Source organism: Arvicola amphibius, chromosome 7 (genome assembly GCF_903992535.2).
Source record: "Arvicola amphibius chromosome 7, mArvAmp1.2, whole genome shotgun sequence".
Taxonomy (NCBI): Eukaryota; Metazoa; Chordata; class Mammalia; order Rodentia; family Cricetidae; genus Arvicola; species Arvicola amphibius.
In genome coordinates, this window is record NC_052053.1 from 72,579,943 (window position 1) to 72,598,297 (window position 18,355).

The 18,355-nt window shown below is 53.5% G+C and overlaps 1 protein-coding gene across 1 annotated transcript; it reads left to right on the forward strand.

The window, feature by feature from the left end:
- The first annotated feature begins 3,023 nt into the window (after positions 1–3,023).
- On the forward strand, positions 3,024–17,083 carry Degs2 (delta 4-desaturase, sphingolipid 2). The gene is made up of 3 exons (XM_038337654.1): positions 3,024–3,156; positions 14,718–15,460; positions 16,823–17,083. Exons 1-3 carry the CDS (start codon positions 3,075–3,077, stop codon positions 16,967–16,969), a joined length of 972 nt encoding a protein of 323 aa, XP_038193582.1. The 5' UTR covers positions 3,024–3,074; the 3' UTR covers positions 16,970–17,083.
- Positions 17,084–18,355: the final 1,272 nt, after the last annotated feature.

Genomic DNA, 18,355 nt, shown 5'->3' on the forward strand with positions numbered 1-18,355 from the left:
CGTCATGATGGGACACGGGTGCTGGCGTTCAGGGTGTAGGACCCTCTTGCAGGGCTCCACCCATCTGGATGACCAAGAATCAGAGAGCAGGGAATGCTGGCTTGCCAGAGTGATGTTCTAAAATCATGTTTAGCTGATGTATATTATTAATTGATTGCTTGATTTTTAGTATTTATTTTGTACGGAGATGGAACTAGGCCTTGTCACCGAGACGCACTCCCAACCTTGGTTTTTGTTTTCAAACACGACACACCTTGGGAAGTGTTATCAATTTTTTTTGAGACTTACTACATAGCTGCTCTTGAATTTGTCTCCTGGCTCTAACTCCTGAGTCCTGAGATTCCAGCACTGTGTCACGCCAGGCTCTCGGAAGGCTGTGTTGTTCCCTACCCTCCATACAATTCTACTGTTTCTCTTCCCCCCTCAAACCCATTCCACCCCTTTCTGGAGGGCTGCCTTTATTTGTTTCAGCGGCTTCCCTTGGAGGCCACCGACTCTGGGTCCTGGCCGTGAGCCAGGTTATTGGCACTGAGGGCAGGGGGGTTGATAACAATGCATTCTGGCCTGGCTTTTGTCACCAAAGGACAGTCCCTGAGTCCTCAGACAGCTTCTGATACCAGAACCAGATATAAAAGACCATAACCAGGTCCCAAGAGGAAACCAGCAGGCAGCAACCACAGGCTGCTCCCAAGCCTAGGGACGTGATGGATGTCAAGGGCTCTCTGAAGTAACTGACATTCAAGCTTCCTCCTACTGCCAGGCCATGAGAGTCTCTGCTTACCAACTTGCCAGGGACTCAATAGCTTGTCTAATATAGAGATACACATAATTGCATGATCATATATATGATTATGCATATAGTATATGTTATGACTATGAATATTATGCATATATATATATATATATATACATATATATATATATATATATATATATATATATATATATATATATATATATATATAGTGTGTGTGTGTGTGTGTGTGTCTTGACAGTGAGGAAATGTTTCATAATACGCGTGGTTAGGGAATTTGGCCATTGCGCTAACAGGATAATGTAATAACATATTTACACAACCCTATGGCTCCTGGCCTCTAACCTCTATAAATTGTTGCCTGTTGCTTCTGATGCCACCATGCATAGAACACAATTAAACGGTGCACTAGAGACAATGCAGTGAGATACAGGGCACAGCAGACGTACACTACCTTACCGTGTTTACAGTGGGGTGAATGGAACTGGCACCTCGTGATGCTAGGTGACAGTTCTAGCCCGAGGCACGCTGACGGCCTTGGTGATCTGTTGTTTAAGAAGCTCAGGAAACACCCCGGGAAATGACGCCGTGAAGCACAGTGAATGCACAGCCTGGTATTGCTACTGTGGAGTGTGACTCACGGCACATGAATGTGTGCTGTGGAGTTACATGTCTGCTCACACCAGCATCCCTTCAGACTCCGCGAGTGTGCACGTGCTACTGTGGGGTTTGGCCATAGCAATGCTTCGACTCCGTTGCAATCCTACAGAACTCCTGCTCTGTGTGTGACAAGAGTTGCTCACGGAGACATCAGAGATACCACATCCTTGCAAGTCTCCTGCCTCAGCCTCCTGAGGGCAGGGGTTGCAGGTGTGTCCGGCTATGCCTGGATATCCCAGTCCTCTTTGAACTCAGTTGTCTCCTCTGTGAACCGAGGACTCCTGCTTACTTTTCCCTGGGCAGGTGGTGTCTCGAGCGAAGAGTATGTTTTCTAACCCCTAGCCTGGGCCTGAGGAAGTCGGCAGGAGGTGACCAGAAGGGCAGGAACCCAGGTGCAAGCGTCAAGATGGAAGATTAGTGACCAACACGGAGGTCAACACGTGACAAGTGCTTTGACTTTGGTGGCTTTCCAGGCCAGACCAGAGGTTGGGGGTTGGGTCTGTATTCCTGCCCCCCTGAGGTAAGGCCTTCCCACCTGCCTGGTTCTGGCAGCTGGTGGGACAGCAGCTGACGGTTCTTCTTGATGTGGCTGCGATCACTCTGGCTCTGTGGCACAGGTCCCGACCGACACAGCAGTGGGGACAGCGTCTGAGTGTCTTTCCTACTGGACTGTGGAACCGTCCTTGGTGCCCTTCTCCACCCAGATATCGCCAAAGTCCTCCTTAACTGCAGCCAGAGCTGAGAGTGGTCCATGCGCCTGGTCCTCAGGAAGGAGAGGACACTCTCCATCCACCCCATGCCTGCCTGTGGTGGCCTTGGCTGCTGTGCCAGACAGGGCCACAGGGAGGCCAGGTTCTGAAGCCCTGGAACAGCAGAAGCAGGTGGAGAGCAGATGAGACCTCTGTCACCCCACAGACCCAAGTCTGAGTCTGCTCATTTCTTCTCAGACTTTGCAGCTGCTGTTCCCTTAACCGTCAATGCTGTTCCCTTTTCTCTTGCTGTCGTCGCACAAGGTCCAGTGCAAAACTGCTCCAAAGCCAACCTGTGCCATGGCACAGCTCACCCGGAATCATCTCTGTACCTGTATTCCTCATGTTTGACTCACCGCCATACTTTTGTTGTGTCTTTCATGTCCCTCTGCCGTGAGTGCGTGCGTGCCTGCATGAAAGGAACAAGCAGGGGAAGACATTGCTGGGGCCTGCCTGTCCCAAGGTCCTTGCTTTGGGGTACCTCTTACCAGTTCCATGTCCCCCAACATTCGTTCCCACTTACTCCTCCGTGATGCCGGGATCAGAAGACCCAAACGCCCTAGAGTCTAGAACACAGAGTGTACTGCGCTCCGGGGTGAGACCAGCCAGGCGTGGGGACAGGTGCGCACTGGAGCACACAGCCTGAAAGTGGCAGTGGCCGTCGCCAAGCGGTCAGGGATTCAAGGACTCCAGGCGTCCTGCGTGACTCCTGCATCTCCCAACCCAGACCTCTTGGGTTTCGGGGAACCACCGCGACCGGCCTAGGTCCGCCCACGAGGCGCCTAAGTCTCGGCCCCGCCCCCCACCCCGCCTCCTCCCGGGTACTTAGGTCCCCGCCCGGAGCAGGCACCCTGCGACAGGTGAGCAGAACTCAGCGGAGCGGAGCGCGCTCGGGCCCCAGTGTCGCCACCATGGGCAACAGCGCGGGCCGCAGCGACTTCGAGTGGGTCTACAGCGACCAGCCGCATACGCAGCGGCGCAAGGAGATGCTCGGTGAGCGCGTGCGACCATAACTGGGAACTTCTGCGGGATGGGCGGACAGTGGGAGAGCTGCTTAGTACGCGCTGCACCTTGGGTTCTTCAGCAGCAACCAGTAGGCACCTTGCGTAGCAGCCAAGCCCACCCACCGGGAATGTGCGGAATACGCGAGCTCCAAGGACATCCTCTCAGGAAGCGGAGGATGGCGGCTCTCCCGCAGCAGACATCTGCGAGGTCATTTCCCGGGGTGGGCCCCGTCTTGCGGATTCCACGAGAAGGGCAGGAGTCTCGGGCTCCACAGGTGGAGGGTGCATGACAAGAGCTCCTTCCTCCGATGTCCCAAACCTCCTAGTGCCCAGAACGCTCCTTGCAGCGCTCACTTTTCCCCTACCTCACTTTGGCGCCCTAGCATCTGTTAACCCTTCTGCCTCATCGGATTGGCTGTGGGTTTAACTCGCGGTTACTCAACGGTCGGCTTCCGTTTTCCTTGCCGGTGGTATCCGGGCAGGGGTCCAGGTCTTTAGGTTGTCTTCAGCCAGATCTCGATCTGATGGGTCTTTTTCTTAGAGTTTTTGTTTTTGGCATCTTCCTGATCTGCCCCTAATTGTGGAAGCTTCTGTCTTACTTTTACATCTTTCAGACTCAGGGTGCACTTGACCGGCTGTCGCAGCAGTTAGGGGCTCAGGGCCTGGAAACTGTCCTGTGTGTTTGTGTCTTGTGGTTGTCTCCTATGTCTGGGTAAGCTATGCTCTCTACTTGTGTGAACTTAGCAGGCACTCCCGCCACCAGAGGAGGGCAGGTGCGTTGGCCTAGGTGTTCCATTGTGCTGAGGCAGGGGAGGAGGGGGGGCAGTATGGGCCTCCTCAGCCCTTCCCCTGGCCCCCCAGCTTCTCTTCCTGAATTCTCTGGGCACCTGGCCTTAGGTAGAGAAGACCTTGAGCAGAGACACATATAGGGTGTGTCTCTGTGTGTCCCTGCCCACAGGTGCTCATCGAGTCCAGGCAGACTGCACCTGTAACAACCTACCCCCACGTCCCTGCCCCCAGGGGTTGCTCTCCCTGGTAGAGTGGTGGAGGATGAGGCAGGCTTCCTGAGGGACCAGCGCCAATAAGGTACATGACAAGGACCTCCCTCCCTCCCATATGCACGAGTGGGCTTCAAATTTGTGCTCCTCTGTTCTCAGCCTTCTTAGGGCTGGGATTAAAGATGTGTCCCACTGAAACCAGCACACTCTCATTTTTTTTTTAGCTCCATTTGCCTCAACTTGCCCTAGATGAAAGGTCATCTCTGGATCCTCTGCCTTCCTAGGACTGGGGTTAGAGGAACTCATCACCACACCCAGCATTTATGGGGTGCTGGGGAATCAACCGAGGGCTTTGCACACACTAAACAACAAACACCACCAGCCAAGCCGCAGCCCAGCCCTAAATGTCTCTAACCAGAGAAACCATGGGCCCTAGGACACATCCAGATTTCCTAGAAAGATTGGTGGAGAAATGAGGACAGCGCAGGAGCTGTGGGGAGTGGATGGGGACACTCTGGTCCAGGCATAGCAAGAGAACTGTCATCTTCAGGGAGCTGCATTCATGCCCCTGCTGTAGGGACTATGACTTCCTGTTCCCTGCCCAGTTTTTGCCGGTGACTTGGGATGTGTGTTCTTCAATCTGCTTGGGCTCTGGATTTCCTGCATTGATCAGTATGGTTCAGTGTTTCCCTCATCAAGGAAGTTCCCCACCCCACCCCACCCTACCCCACCAGCTGCTCTGATGGTCCTGGCCAATCAGGTGAAGGCTCTCTCTAGGCTCTGCCTCCCCAGCTCCATTGCCCAAGCTCTGGGCTCTGTAGCAGCAATTTAGTGACTGGTAGAAAGGCTGATCCCATGGCCAGGATTCCAAGAGTCACTTGTGACTTAGGGTGAGTCAGTATTCAGACGAGGAAGCTGCAGCTTAGCCGAGGGGGAAGGCTGAAGGGAAAGCCTTTCTTACTAAGTTGCTGTTCAGACTTGGGAGGTGATGTGTGAAGGATTCATGAAGGCCAGGATCCCCAAAGACATCCGTGGCAACCTCCTCCAGAAAGGGCTGGGGACTCACTGAGGACCTAGTACAAGAAGCCCCACCCATTTCTCCTTCCCTCCCGGCCTCTGGGTGGATCCTGAACACAACTCTTTTCCCAGTGCCAGTTAGAGAGGAGGAGCAATTTGCCCTGTGCCAAACAGTGCAGAGGCTGCCGAGGCCTGGGTTGCTCATGTCCAGTTGTAATTCACATGACTGCCTGGTGGCTACGTCAAGCGCGGAGCCTGTAGGTGTTGGCTAAGATCGGAATCTCCCAGTCAGGTCTCAGGAAGTCATTGCTAAAGGTTGGCTTTGGGTGTTCTGCGATAAGACCAAAGTCCAACTCTTGCTCCTGCCCAGGATGAGAACATGCCTTCCTGGCACGGAGTCCTAAGAAAATAGGATTCATGGCAGCATCCAAGAACGTGCCTCTCAGGCCAGGGCAGGCAGGAAGCTAACCCATTACACACTGAGCTATGGCCACACAAAGGGTTTGGTTTTTTTTTGAAGATAAATAGCTTTGTAATTTTGTTTGCTTTTTTTAAAAAAAAATATGAAAGCAAGGTACACACACACATACACACGAGGGAAACCAGGAAATAAAAGTCAGTTGTTGGATTGTTTGCTTAGGAAAGGCTTGGCTGAAACTTCTCTCACTGGCGATGGCCTTTGGGAAGATCAGAAGACTTAAATGCCGCCCGAGAGTCTAGGGCACAGAGCGAGCTGCTAGGGGAAGATGAGGCCCTGGTCACCCAGCCAGGGACATGCAGACTCCAGGGTGGCTGGTTGGAAGCCTGCCTCTTGCTAGGCTCTTCAGGGATCTGGTTGAGTCTGTAACTTTCTCTGCCAGACAGGGTCTGAAATTATAGGAGAGGGGTCTGGTTGCCTTCCTGCCCGGCTCTGTGGCTGCCTTTAGTGCCAGGGTCTCCTTGGGGGCTTGGTTTTTATTTACCCCCAGTTATAGGACCATGGTTTTGTGGTCAGGGGCAGTGTGCTGCAGGGCAGGCATTTATAATGTTGCACCAAGCAGAAATGGGAAAATGGGATGTGGGGAGCCGGTCCCCAGCAGTGCAGGAGTTAGCGGTCGTGTTGTTCCCTGTTACACCTTCTGCTGCTAAACTCTGGCCTAGCAGGGATACCCAGACACTGACCCTGCTACTTGTCTCTGTATTTTGCCTCCTCCCCAATCTGGGAGGTTCAGGCAACTTCCCGGCCTCTGTAAGGATTGTTCTGTGCTGGTTCTGGTTGTTTATTTTTGTGGCGCTAAGGGTGGAGCTCAGGACCTGGCACATGCTGGGCTGACACCAGGACCCTCCTGCCGTCCCCTCTAGACATCTAGATGATGATTTCTTCTTCTTCTTCTTCTTCTTCTTCTTCTTCTTCTTCTTCTTCTTCTTCTTCTTCTTCTTCTTCTTCTTCTTCTTCTTCTTCCTCCTCCTCCTCCTCCTCCTCCTCCTCCTCCTCCTCCTCCTCCTCCTCCTCCTTCTGCTCCTCCTTCCTTTCCTTCTCCTCCTTCTTTTTTGGCTTTTCAAGACAGGGTTCCTCTGTGTAGTCCCAGCTTTTCTGGAACCCTGTAGACCAGGCTGGCATCAAACTCAGAGATCTGCTGAGTACCAGATAGACTTCTTTTTCTTCCCTTTTCACCAACTGACTTCATGTGCTTTCTTCGTGTCTTAGCTTCAAGTATTCTAAAGAAATAACCTGGCAGCACATGCCCGGGTGTGTACACGAATGCACAGTCATACACATGCACATGTGCACGCAGCGTATGCTAAATGTGAAGCCACTGGCTCTCTGGAAGGAACTAAAAGCCCCGAGCTGAGGCATTTACCAATTTCTGTAATGATTTTCACTGTGGCTGGCACCCACTTTCCTGGGTGCATCCCTGAGGTAGAGCTGGGGAAAAGATTTCCACTCTGCTTCCTGTGCCCGTGAACCCTGAGTCGGCCCACATGCTCCTCCCCTGCCAACTTCCTTTCCTTGCTGTCGTCTGGGATGCCACACCCTCTACCTTTGTCCCCAGGTGTAACTCTGCACCAGACTTTCCCACTAAGTGCTCTGTGTCTGGTGCCCAGTGGCTCTAGGGAGTTAGGGAAAGCAGAAGCAGTCAACCCTCTACACCATAGCCACCCCGAGCCAAAGGCCACCAGGATCAGCCTGGATGTCAATGATGGTGAAGGTCGGTTCCTTGTACTTATGTCCTCGTGCAGCTGAGAGGCAAGGGAGCACTCTGGTCTACTGTCCCATTATAAGGGACCCATCTTGTGATTTAATCACCCCCAAGGCCTCCCTTCCTAACCAGTCATTTGGGGATCTGAGTTTGGGCTGCCTGGGTTCTGCTCAGAGAGAGCACTGTCTCTATGTCCCCAACACAACTTGCCAGCCTGGCTCACATGTTCTGGGACGCTGCACTTAGTCTGTCCTCATGCCGTGTTCCTGCTTTAGTTTTTAGCAACCTTATAGAGGTATATTAGCATGTCATGCAAGGGCTTCATTTTAAGGCCACACTGCAGGTGTCTTTAGTTTGCAACGTGACCCAATCTGACACCTACTTCTATCACCTCAAGCACTTCTTAGGGTCTGAGGCCATTCCCACCAGCATCTTCAGTAGGTAAATTTCAGTTCAAGTGTCCATCCCACCGTTTGGCCTGTCACAGCACCGTAGCCAGGGCACACTATGTGCCCTGTATGAGCTCACATGCCTGTCCCTAATTCAAAGTCCCTAATTCATCAGCTGGGGATCCCTGCAGACCCAGGTCTAACAAGTGGGTGAGTGAGGGAGCAGATGTGAGACTCAGGAAAGTACTCCGGACCATTGTTAATACTGTCCAGTTCTCCCAGGGGACTCCAACATGCTAGGGCAGGGCCCGGCTTGCCCGTGACTCAGAACTGGGCTAGGACAGATCAAAGTAGTGGGGAGACATCCTTGCAGTCTGAGGTGGAGCTGGGAGGAAGTTCTAGAAAGCTTTGGGTGCTTGGAAGAGAGGCTGGTCAGCTATGGAGAGATGGTGGTACTGCTCATTTGAGCACGTATGCCTATGGTCACTAGGGGGCATCATCATCACTAAGTGGTTTGGTGGCAGGAGGAAAGAGGCTGAACAACTGAAGGACCCCATGACCCAGGAGACAAGATCGCTCCCCTGTAGCCAGACTAGTAGTCTTGTGCCTTCATTAGCCTCCCTGGAAAGGGGTGGGGGAATCCTTTCCTGGGTGGGAGGGACATGATGGTTACAGAACAGAAGTGATGATAGGTCTTACTGGTGGGACCCCATTGCAGATCAAAGAGAGCGGGGAGTCGCCACCTCCATGGGTCAATAGGGAGGGGGTGCTGGAGTGGCCTACAGCCAACAGGCCCTCTCTGCTGCTCTCCTGCCCAGCTCTTGACTCTGTCCCTGATGACACAGTTGACTAACAAGGAGAGTTTCCAGAAAAACCAAGGCTTCCTCAGAGGTACAGGTTAAGAGTGTCTTGTGGCCAGGCAGTGGTGGCACTCACCTTTAATCCTAGAGGCAGAGGCAGGCGGATCTCTGTGAGTTCAAGGCCAGCCTGCACTACAGAGCAATTTCCAGGACAGCCAAGGCTACACAAAGAAATCCTGTTTCTAAAAACAAGAGAGAGAAAGAGAGAGGGAGAGAGAGAGAGAGAGGGAGAGAGAGAGAGAGAGAGAGAGAGCGAGAGAGAGAGAGAGAGAGAGAGAAAAAGAGGAGTCTTATCCATCTTCGTATGCTCTTCCTCACCTCTTCCTCCTCTGCATCTCTTTCCCTTCTTCCTCTCCGTCTTCTCTTCTCTTCTTCTTCCCCTTCCGCCTGCTTCTCTTCCCCTTCCTCGTCTTGCGTCTCCTCTTCTTCGTCCTCTTCTCCTCCTCCTCCTCCTCCTCCTCCTCCTCCTCCCCTCCTCCTCCTCCTCCTCTCCTCGCCTCCTCCCCTCCTCCTCCCTCCTCCCCCCTCCTCCCCTCTCCTCCCCTTTCTTTCTTGTGGTTGGGTTGTTACCATAGGCTCTAGGTCCTTAAGAACAAGTGACTAACACATCTGGGGCATTTAGGTCAGGCCTCCTTAGACCCAGTGACCATGTGTCCCTAGGGCAAATGCCACCTCCATGTGCTCCTAGTTTAGTAGGCTGTCATGGAAAGCATACCAGAAGTGGAGTGGAGAAGGCAGCCCAAGGGGGGGGGCACTTGAGTCCCCCCTGGCTTGACTCTTAGGATGCTTGACTGTGGAGTTCTAGCTGGCTTCCAGGGTTGGGCTCCAGGCCATGTGGCAGGCAGAGTTGAGAACTCTTGAGACATGCATAGGGCATCTAGGCTAGAGGCTCAGTGGGCTAGAGACTGGATACCACCCATGTCCACCAAGAGAGGACTTACATGGCATGCCCATTGGACGGAGGGGCTCAGCAGCAGTGTGGGCCGCTCGGGGTCTGTCAAGAGGCAGCTTAGGGAGTTCAGGATGGGGTGGGGAGGGGGCGCACTGTCCCTCCATGTGTTATGTTTCTCCTTTATGGGAGGCCAGTGGAGGACCTGAGGCAGAGGGACAGCTAGGACTCCAGGGTGCAGCTGAGTTATTCATTGGGAGCTGTTGGCGGTGGGGGTAAGGGCACAGAGTTTCTTGCAGAGGGAAGGGGTCATTGAGCAAGCACCCCTGTCTTAGGGTTTCCATTGCTGCGATGAACACCATGACCAAAGAGCAAGTTAGGGAGGACAGGGTTTATTAGGCTTAATTCCATGTCACTGTCCATCACTGAAGGGAGTTAGGACAGGAGCTCACACAGGGCAGGAGCCTGGAGGCAGGAGCTGATGCAGAGGCCATGAAGGGGTGCTGCTTACTGGCTTGCTTCCCCTGGCTTGCTCAGCCTGATTTCTTACAGAACTCAGGACCACCAGCCCAGGGAAAGCACCACCCACCATGGGCTGCCCCCCTCATTGATCATTAAGTGAGAAAACACCTTACACCTGGATCTCATGGAAGCATTCCTCAACCGAGACTCCTTTCTCTGGTGACTCTAACTTGTATCAAGTTGACACGCGAAACCAGCCAGTCCAGCGGGCCCCTTCTCAACCTGACACACAGACATGCCTACTAGTAAGCCGCATCTCTTCCTTTCTTACTCATCCCCAAGATCTCACACTAAAATCATAAATAATTTTGGAAGTCCCACAGTCTTTACAATTTTAGCCTTTAAAATTTCAGTTCAGTTTCTTTGAAAAGTTCAAGTCTTTCATCTGGGGGCTCCCTTAAAAATCAAAATTAAGTACCATCTTCAAGAGGGATGGACCAATGATCTGGGACCCACTCACTATCTTCTGGACTCCCACAGACGGCTTGGGTCGCTTCTCCAGCTCCGCACTACAGAGCGCACACAGCTTGGCATCCAGGCTCCCGCTGGTCCCACTCCACTGCTGCTGCTCTACTTGGTGGTCATCCTACGGTGCTGGCATCTCCAAAACGCTGGGGTCTTAGGCTGCAACTGGGATGTACTTTCCCCAATTGCCTCCCACAGGCTCTCAGATGCCAAGCCTCAGCTTCTCTGCATGACCCCTTCCATCCTGGGCCTTCCATTGCCACTGAGGCTGCACCTTCACCAACGGCCTCTCCTGACCTCTCACAGTGCCGAGCCTCAGCTGCTCTCCATGACCCCTTCATGCCTTCAAAACCAATATCACCTGGGTGGCTCTTACACATGACCAAGTCTGGCGGCCAGCATGAGGCACAACATTGGCCACCTGTGAAACTTCACTGTGATCTCAGGAAACACTTCCCAGAAGATTTCACCGCAGTGATGCTGGTCTCTTTGTTTGTTTGTTTGTTTTTATTTATTTATTTATTTATTTTTGGTCTCTTCTTTACCACTGCGAATTTCCTAGTTCCAGCCGATGAGCATCGAGTATCCCAGCAAAGTTCTGCTTCAGCAGTTCTGGTATCTTGTTGAACGGAGCTGATTCTTCAGCCCCGGCTAACAGAGCCACAGCATCTTAATTCAGAATAGCAAATGGCCCTGATAGAGTCTTTAATCTCCCCTTTGATTTCTCAAGCCAGGCCTCCGTCCTCTGCACCTGTTCTCAATGTTCTCATCTTCCAAGTTCCACAGAACTCCCCAGAGAGCTCTTAACTCCCAATGGCTCTTCTAGACCTGAATTCCAGTCTTTCTACAATCCTCCCCCAAAACACGGTCAGGACTGTCATAGCAATACCCCACTTCCGGTACCAATTTGTCTTAGTTAGGGTTTCTATTGATGCAATGAAACATTGTGACCAAAAGGCAAGCTGGGAGGAAGGGGTTTATTAGGTCTATACTTCAGCATTGCTGTTCATCACCGAAGGATTCAGGGCAGGATTCTGGAGGCAGAAGCTGATGGGGAGGCCATGGAGGGGTGCTCTTTACAGGCTTGCTTCCCCTGCCTTGCTCAGTCCACCTTCTTCTAGAAGCCAGGACCATGGGCTGGGCCCTTCCCCATTGATCGTGAAATGAGAAAATGCCTTATACCTGGATCTCAGGGAGCCATTTCCTTAACGGAGGCTCCTTCTTCAGATGACTCTAGCTTGTTTCAAGTTGACACACAGAACCAGCCAGTGCAGGCCCACAGTCACCTCTGCTAGGCTGTGTGCTCAGGTGTGTCCTGCATGTGCAGGCTTCTATCTAAGCTAGGGCCTGGGCCCTGCTGCCTTGGCGTTCACCTGGCTGGGGCTCACCTGACACAGGTGTGGCTGGACCCACCCTCTTGCGCTGATGCTTGGCTTTCTTCCAAGGGGAAGCAAGGGCAGCTGCCTTTCGGAAATCCTAAGCTTGAGCTAGTGGGTTGCTGAGCAGGAGAGAGGGAGGCTGGCTGCTGCCTGAGGGAGGCCGAGTGGGTGAGGCAGGTACACAGAAGCCACTCGCGGGGGACTGGGAGGCTGGTGGCATGCTTAGATGCAGACACTTTGCATGTGATTTTCCTGGTGTCATCTTGCAGATGTCCCTATTCTGTCATCAAGACATGTTGCCTTTCCGCATGGTCTTAGGGTCCTCACTGTTTTTCTGCAGCACTGAGGCCCTCCCTGGTGGTGTCCTTCGGACCCTGGCTCTGCATCTGTCCCCCCAACCCTCCAACTCCCCAGGTAGCAGCAGGCACATCAGTCCCTCCACGGGGAGGCCAGAGTATGGCTCACATACTGTGTGCCCAGAGCCACACCCCTGCTGAGTCCAGAGGGATGAGCCATCCTGCCAGGACTGGTGAGGAGCAGGGCCCTCAGAGGCCAGGCCACACTTGGCTGGCCTCTGTCCCAAGGCTGGGAGGAGGAGGCCCTGAATGGAGTCACCTGTGTTGGGTATGTGCCACTTCACAGTATCCTTTGCTCTGGACATTAGCATTCTGGCCTAGTTTTACTGGGCAGAAACCCACATCCGCAGAGTTGTATTCCTCCTGGAAGTTCCATGGGGGAGCAGGTTCCATGGTCTTTCCTGGCTTCTGGAGTCACCCACCTTCCTCACCGGGCCTCCTGTGTTCCAAGACAGGCAGCCTCTCCTCGTGCTTCATTTAGCCCTTGACTCCCAGCTTGGCTCTTGCATTACCTGGGGAGCCTTGCCATGGCTTTAATCATATGTGCGTCACTTCTTGACCTTTTACCCAAGGTGGTCACAGGTTGTGGTGTTAGCATGTGGGCATTTTGGGGGGTGTATTGTTCTGCTTACCACTGGTACTAAATGGCCTCCCCCGTAACTGTGGGCAGGGTTGAAATGGAAACATTTAACGCCCTGATGGGACATGCTCACGTCATCACACCACATGCCACCATGAATCTTGACAAGTGGCCTCTCTCAGCCTGCCTTAGCTTGCCCTGAAATCCTTCAGGGAGCTAGTAAGGCCTTATCTCAGGGCCATGCCAGATTGCTCAGGTGAGGTATTTGGGAGCTGGAATTCTTAAACAGTGGGATTTCAGTTCTGCTTTGTCTAATGATCTGGAACTCCTGAGTTCCAGCCACCCTTCTTCCTCAGCCCCTGTGTGCCTGGGACCATAGGTGTGATTCTGTGTGTCTCCCAGCATAATGTTCTTTCTCCCTTTCTTTTCTTTTTTTGGGGGGTTTTTTAAAACAGGGTTTCTCTGTTTCCCTGGCTATCCTAAAACATGCTCTGTAGACCAGTCTCAGAAATCTTTCCTGTCTCTGCCTCCTGAGTGCTGACATAAAAGGCGTGAGCCAACACTGTCCAGCCGAACATTCTTTTCTTGTGGTAAAACATATATACAATTTGCCTATTTGTTTATTTATACATGGTCTCATGCAGTCCAGGCTACCTTAAACTCATGTAGCTGAGGGAAACCTTGAACTCTGATCCTCCTGCCTCCAACCCCATGTGTTAGGATTATAGGTGTGTGTAACTCTGATCCTCCTGCCTCCACCCCCACGTGGTAGGATTATAGCTGTGTATGTTGGTACACTTTGCTCATGCAGTGCTGGGAATGAACCCAAGGCCTGGCAACTGAACTGCTCCCCCGATCCTGCCCCTTTGGGTGTGCAAGCTGGAGGCATTATATAGCATCACTGCTGTTGACATGGTCTTGCCCATTCCAGTCAAGGCTGCAGCCCCTACTATGACCCTACAGGCCAGCCCTAGGCAAGGCAAGCTGAGGCCACTGTCTTCTCAGAGTGGTGCTGATGCTGAGGACCGGTGCTGTTTAACTGAGGTGCCCTAGAATAAGATCCTGCCTGGCTGGTGGAGTTTCCCCATCTGTAGGACAGTGCTGGCCCCATCTCTGGGATGTCTGCCCTTGTCCAGGAAGCCAAGGGACAGAGCAGACCTGGGGGTATCTGTCACCCTGAGCTTTTGATGACCCTCTGTTCCTGGATGCAGTGCTTGATGTTTGACCAGATCCTGCTGTCTCCTTCTGGTCTTGCCCAACCCTTAGTCTCTAGGTGCCAGCACCTAAATGTGTCACCACTCTGCCTGCCCTTCCCTCCTGGCCCTTCCTGACCTGGGTAACTTCCACATGTACCATTTGCCCCTTTTCTAGAAAACAAAACACAAAAAAGCACAACCTATGCAAGGATGGACGCTTGCTGTCCCGAAGAGACAGGTGGCATTTTGTTAGCTTCTCTACGGTGCTTGTTTATTTTAGGGACTGCCTCCAAGCCACGCCTCGCAACATCATCCCTCTTTGACCATGCCCAAGTACCAAGTCATACATGACACGGACACGTGTTTACTGCAACACAGGGGGCCAGGAGGCTTGTGGTTCTGATGCTACTTTGGTTTATGTGACCTGTTGTGACACCTGCACTTTATTTAGGCTGGTGACAAATTCCTGCACCCTGAGAAGTCTGCCAGCCTCCTCCCAAAGGTGGTCAGAGGTAGGAGATCCTTTGTATCCCACAGTCTAGGCTGCAACTCTTCCAAGACACCAAGTATAGGGATGGCATGTCTCTCTAAGACCCTTGAGGGTATGGGGAATCTTGAATGCTTTCAGGCACTGCCAGGGGCTGAGATGGGAGATGGACAGGAAGAGGATGAGGGTTCAGCGAATGCCAAGTCACTCATCACTCTTGTCTTCCCTGTAGCCAAGTACCCAGCCATCAAGGCCCTGATGCGGCCAGACCCCCACCTCAAATGGACGGTGCTGGGCCTGGTGCTTGTGCAGTTCCTGGCCTGCTGGCTGGTGAAGGGGCTCTCCTGGCGATGGCTGCTCTTCTGGGCTTACGCCTTCGGTGGCTGCATCAACCACTCACTGACACTAGCCATCCATGACATCTCGCACAATACTGCCTTTGGCACGAACTTTGCCTCCCGCAACCGCTGGTTCGCCATCTTCGCTAATCTACCCATTGGCGTACCCTATGCCACATCCTTCAAAAAGTACCATGTGGACCACCATCGTTACCTGGGCGGCGACGGGCTGGACGTGGACATTCCCACGAACTTTGAAGGCTGGTTCTTCTCTACGCCGGCCCGCAAGCTGCTCTGGCTGGCCCTACAGCCCTTCTTCTACGCGCTGCGGCCGCTCTATGTGAACCCCAAGGCGGTGACTCGTATGGAGATACTCAATACCCTGGTGCAGCTGGCTGTTGACATGACCATTTTTGCCCTCTGGGGGATCAAACCCATCATCTACCTTCTGGCTGGCTCCTTCCTGGGCCTGGGCCTACACCCCATCTCTGGCCACTTTGTGGCTGAGCACTATATGTTCATGAAGGGCCATGAGACTTACTCCTACTACGGGCCCCTCAACTGGATCACCTTCAATGTGGGCTACCATATGGAGCACCATGACTTTCCCAGCATCCCCGGCTGCTACCTGCCACTGGTAAGTGCTCAGCCTGGGCTGAGCAGGAACAGGGTGCAGGGGGAGAGTGAGAATAAGGGGAAGGGCTCTGCCATTCCCAGATTGATTTCTCCTCTGTGTGTTGGTAAGGGGATGGCCATTCATTTCTGGGGTGCTGAACTGGAGATGGAAGAGGCAGATCCAGATAAGACAGAGTTTCTCAAGGCAGGTGCAGGCTGGCAGCGTAGGCTAATGCACAGCGGCTGGAACCCTGCTCATGGGACCTGCTGATGGTGTGTCCCTGCTCAAGTACTAGCCCCGTTTCAGCTTCCTTTTCTGTATCGGTGGACACCACGTGAAGCACTCCGCTTTGTCTCCCGCCTGTGGCTGCTCATTTCCTGTCAGTCTTGTGAGAGCTTGGGCGTACTTCTCCAGCCTGGAGCTGGCCAGGGAGCACAGCTGTGGTTTTGTCCTCATAACCAATGGAGACCAGTTACAGCTACAGGAAGGGGAGGCTGAGGTGCAGGGGGTGAAGGTTGAGACGGACAGGAAGCCTTGAATGCCAGCGGCTGTTAGACAGGTGTGGCAAGGAGCAGCAGTGGGGGAGGGTTCTCAGGAAATTCCCGAGTATGTTTGTGTATATTCTTCTTGGGTGCCCAGGTGTGTGTGTGTGTGTGTGTGTGTGTGTGTTTGTCTGTTGTGCTCACACGGTGGGCTGGGTGACTTTGGATGGTCCCAGTGCTGTACTCATGCAGCCTATGAAGCCGCACCTGCCACGACTGTCACACTCAAAAGGACATCTGAGAAGGAGGCAGAGGTTAAAAGGGATAGCTCATCTCAGAAGTCATGCTTGCGTCTCTCAGGAAGCTGCCTCTGACAGGAACAGTTTTCACAGCGCACCTGCAGTGGGCTGCAGAGAAGGCTGCCTGGTGGGCCCACCTCAGGTGTGGAGCACTGCCTTCCCTGGAATCTCCACAGCACCGTGGTGGCTTGGTTGCAGGTGCTGTGGCTGGAACACTCCCAGGGGGAGGCAGACATGGCATATCAGGTCAGGGTAAAGGCAGGGAGTGGAGTCATGTGTTTGGTGAGGAAGCAGTGAAAGCTGAGCCTGCCAGAGCATAGGATGCTGGGGTGAGGAATGAGGGTGTTATTCAAGACCTCAGGGTACAGGCCTCAGTACTCTGCAGGACCATAATGGACCCACCTTGACTTTTGGGATCAGAAAGTTGGTGGGTGTTGAGGTGGGGCACTCGGGCTGTGGTGCCCTCCCTGCTGGGGCCTCCTTCACCTGCAGCTGGTGTGTGTGTGTGTGTGTGTGTGTGTGTGTGTGTGTGTGTGCTCTCATTGCATGTGTGGTAGAGTACCAGCCAAGGTGCAGCCTTGAACCCCCACCCCTTTCTACAGGTGCGGAAGATTGCACCCGAATACTACGACCACCTGCCGCAGCACCACTCCTGGGTGAAGGTGCTCTGGGACTTTGTATTTGAGGACTCTATGGGACCCTACGCCAGGGTTAAGCGCACGTGTAAGCTGGCAGAGGACCGCCTGTGAACCCTGCCAGCCAGCGGTCCTGAGGGGTGCAGCCCCGTGCCTCTTGCCTCCACTTCTGTGGGCCAGGGCCACAGAACTGGTCTAGCTAAATCAGCTCCTGCAGTCTAGGCTGCTTCTGGCCCTGCTGGACCCAGCAACAGGAGATGCAGCTGTGGTTGGGGCAACCAAGCTTACCTAATCTCTCTGGCCTTCCCCCTGACTGACCAGGATACTCTGTGCCTGTGGTCCCATGGAGTTGCCTTCTCTGTTCTTATGCCCTAGATTAAACCTAATATTTGTCTTTATAGTCAATGTGTTGTCCTTCTTTTGGGCAGGATGGAGTGTTGGCCTGAACCTGGGCCCCCAGAGTATGTGCCTGAATCCAGGTGGGTGAAGGCCGGCTCCATGCCTGTCTCTCATTCCCTCAGGTTCTAGAAGCGTGTGTCCTTGAGGCCTCCGCCACTGTGGACAAGCTTCGAGGTATAGGCTTCAGAAGGTCCCTCCAAGCCATGGAACAGTTCCACTTTAGGCCCTCTGACCTGTGAAACCATCCCGAGCTTGGATAGGGCTGGGCAGGCAGCACAGGATCCACAGCCATGGACAGGGTCAGGTCGGGCAGGCAGCACAGGGTGCACAGCCCTGGACAGGGTTCCCAAGTCAGATGGCTGGCTGGGCAGTTTCTGTGTGTGTGTGTGTGTGTAATAGTTGGGGGTGGGGCATAAATACTGATGTGATGGCATAGCTGTGACTAGAGAGGAAGCCTTGGTTAGTGACCTGGTCCTAAGGGGCCGGACCATGGTGGGTCCTGGTGTCCACAGCAGGTATCAGCAGTGTGTTGGGAGAGGATCCCTTGGCAGAGAGGGACGAGAATGGGCCCAGCCTTATAGCTCCCACTACAGCCTGGGGTTTGAGGAGCTAGGCTTGGCCAAGGACATTACCACAGAGGCAGCCAGGGAAAGAGGACGTGCTATAGCCCATGCCCCACGCCTGGGAGTGGCCCTGCGGCTCTAGGAACAGGTATCTCTGAAGAGTGTGACAGTTGAGATGACGTCTGGTCTAAGACCTTCTGAGACAGGAGGACTTTGAGCCAGGGCAGGTGGCTTCTTCCTGTGTGCACACAGTTACTCCAGGGGTTGAGGGAAATCCCAGTGTGGGCAGCTGCCACTCACTGCCCTGACTGAGCCTAGACCTCACCTCCTGTCAGAGGCTGGTCCGAGGCTAAGGGAACATCTGAAGGTGTTGTGGCTAGGCTGTGCTGAGGACATTTGGGAGAGGCGGGAGGCCTGGGTAGGGAGGGCTGAAAGCACCTCTCAAGGACGTGGAGTGTGCGGCCGTGGCCAGGCCTCTAAGGTTGTTCAGTTTCTGATTTCCTCATAGGCCCCAAAATCATTCCTGGCTTTTAGGATC

Coding starts and splice junctions, on each gene's coding strand:
- Degs2 (XM_038337654.1), top strand. CDS start 3,075: ATGGGCAACAGCGCGGGCCGCAGCGACTTCGAGTGGGTCTACAGCGAC. Junction 3,157..14,717: donor GCGGCGCAAGGAGATGCTCG/GTGAGCGCGTGC, acceptor TCTTCCCTGTAG/CCAAGTACCCAGCCATCAAG. Junction 15,461..16,822: donor CCGGCTGCTACCTGCCACTG/GTAAGTGCTCAG, acceptor CCCTTTCTACAG/GTGCGGAAGATTGCACCCGA.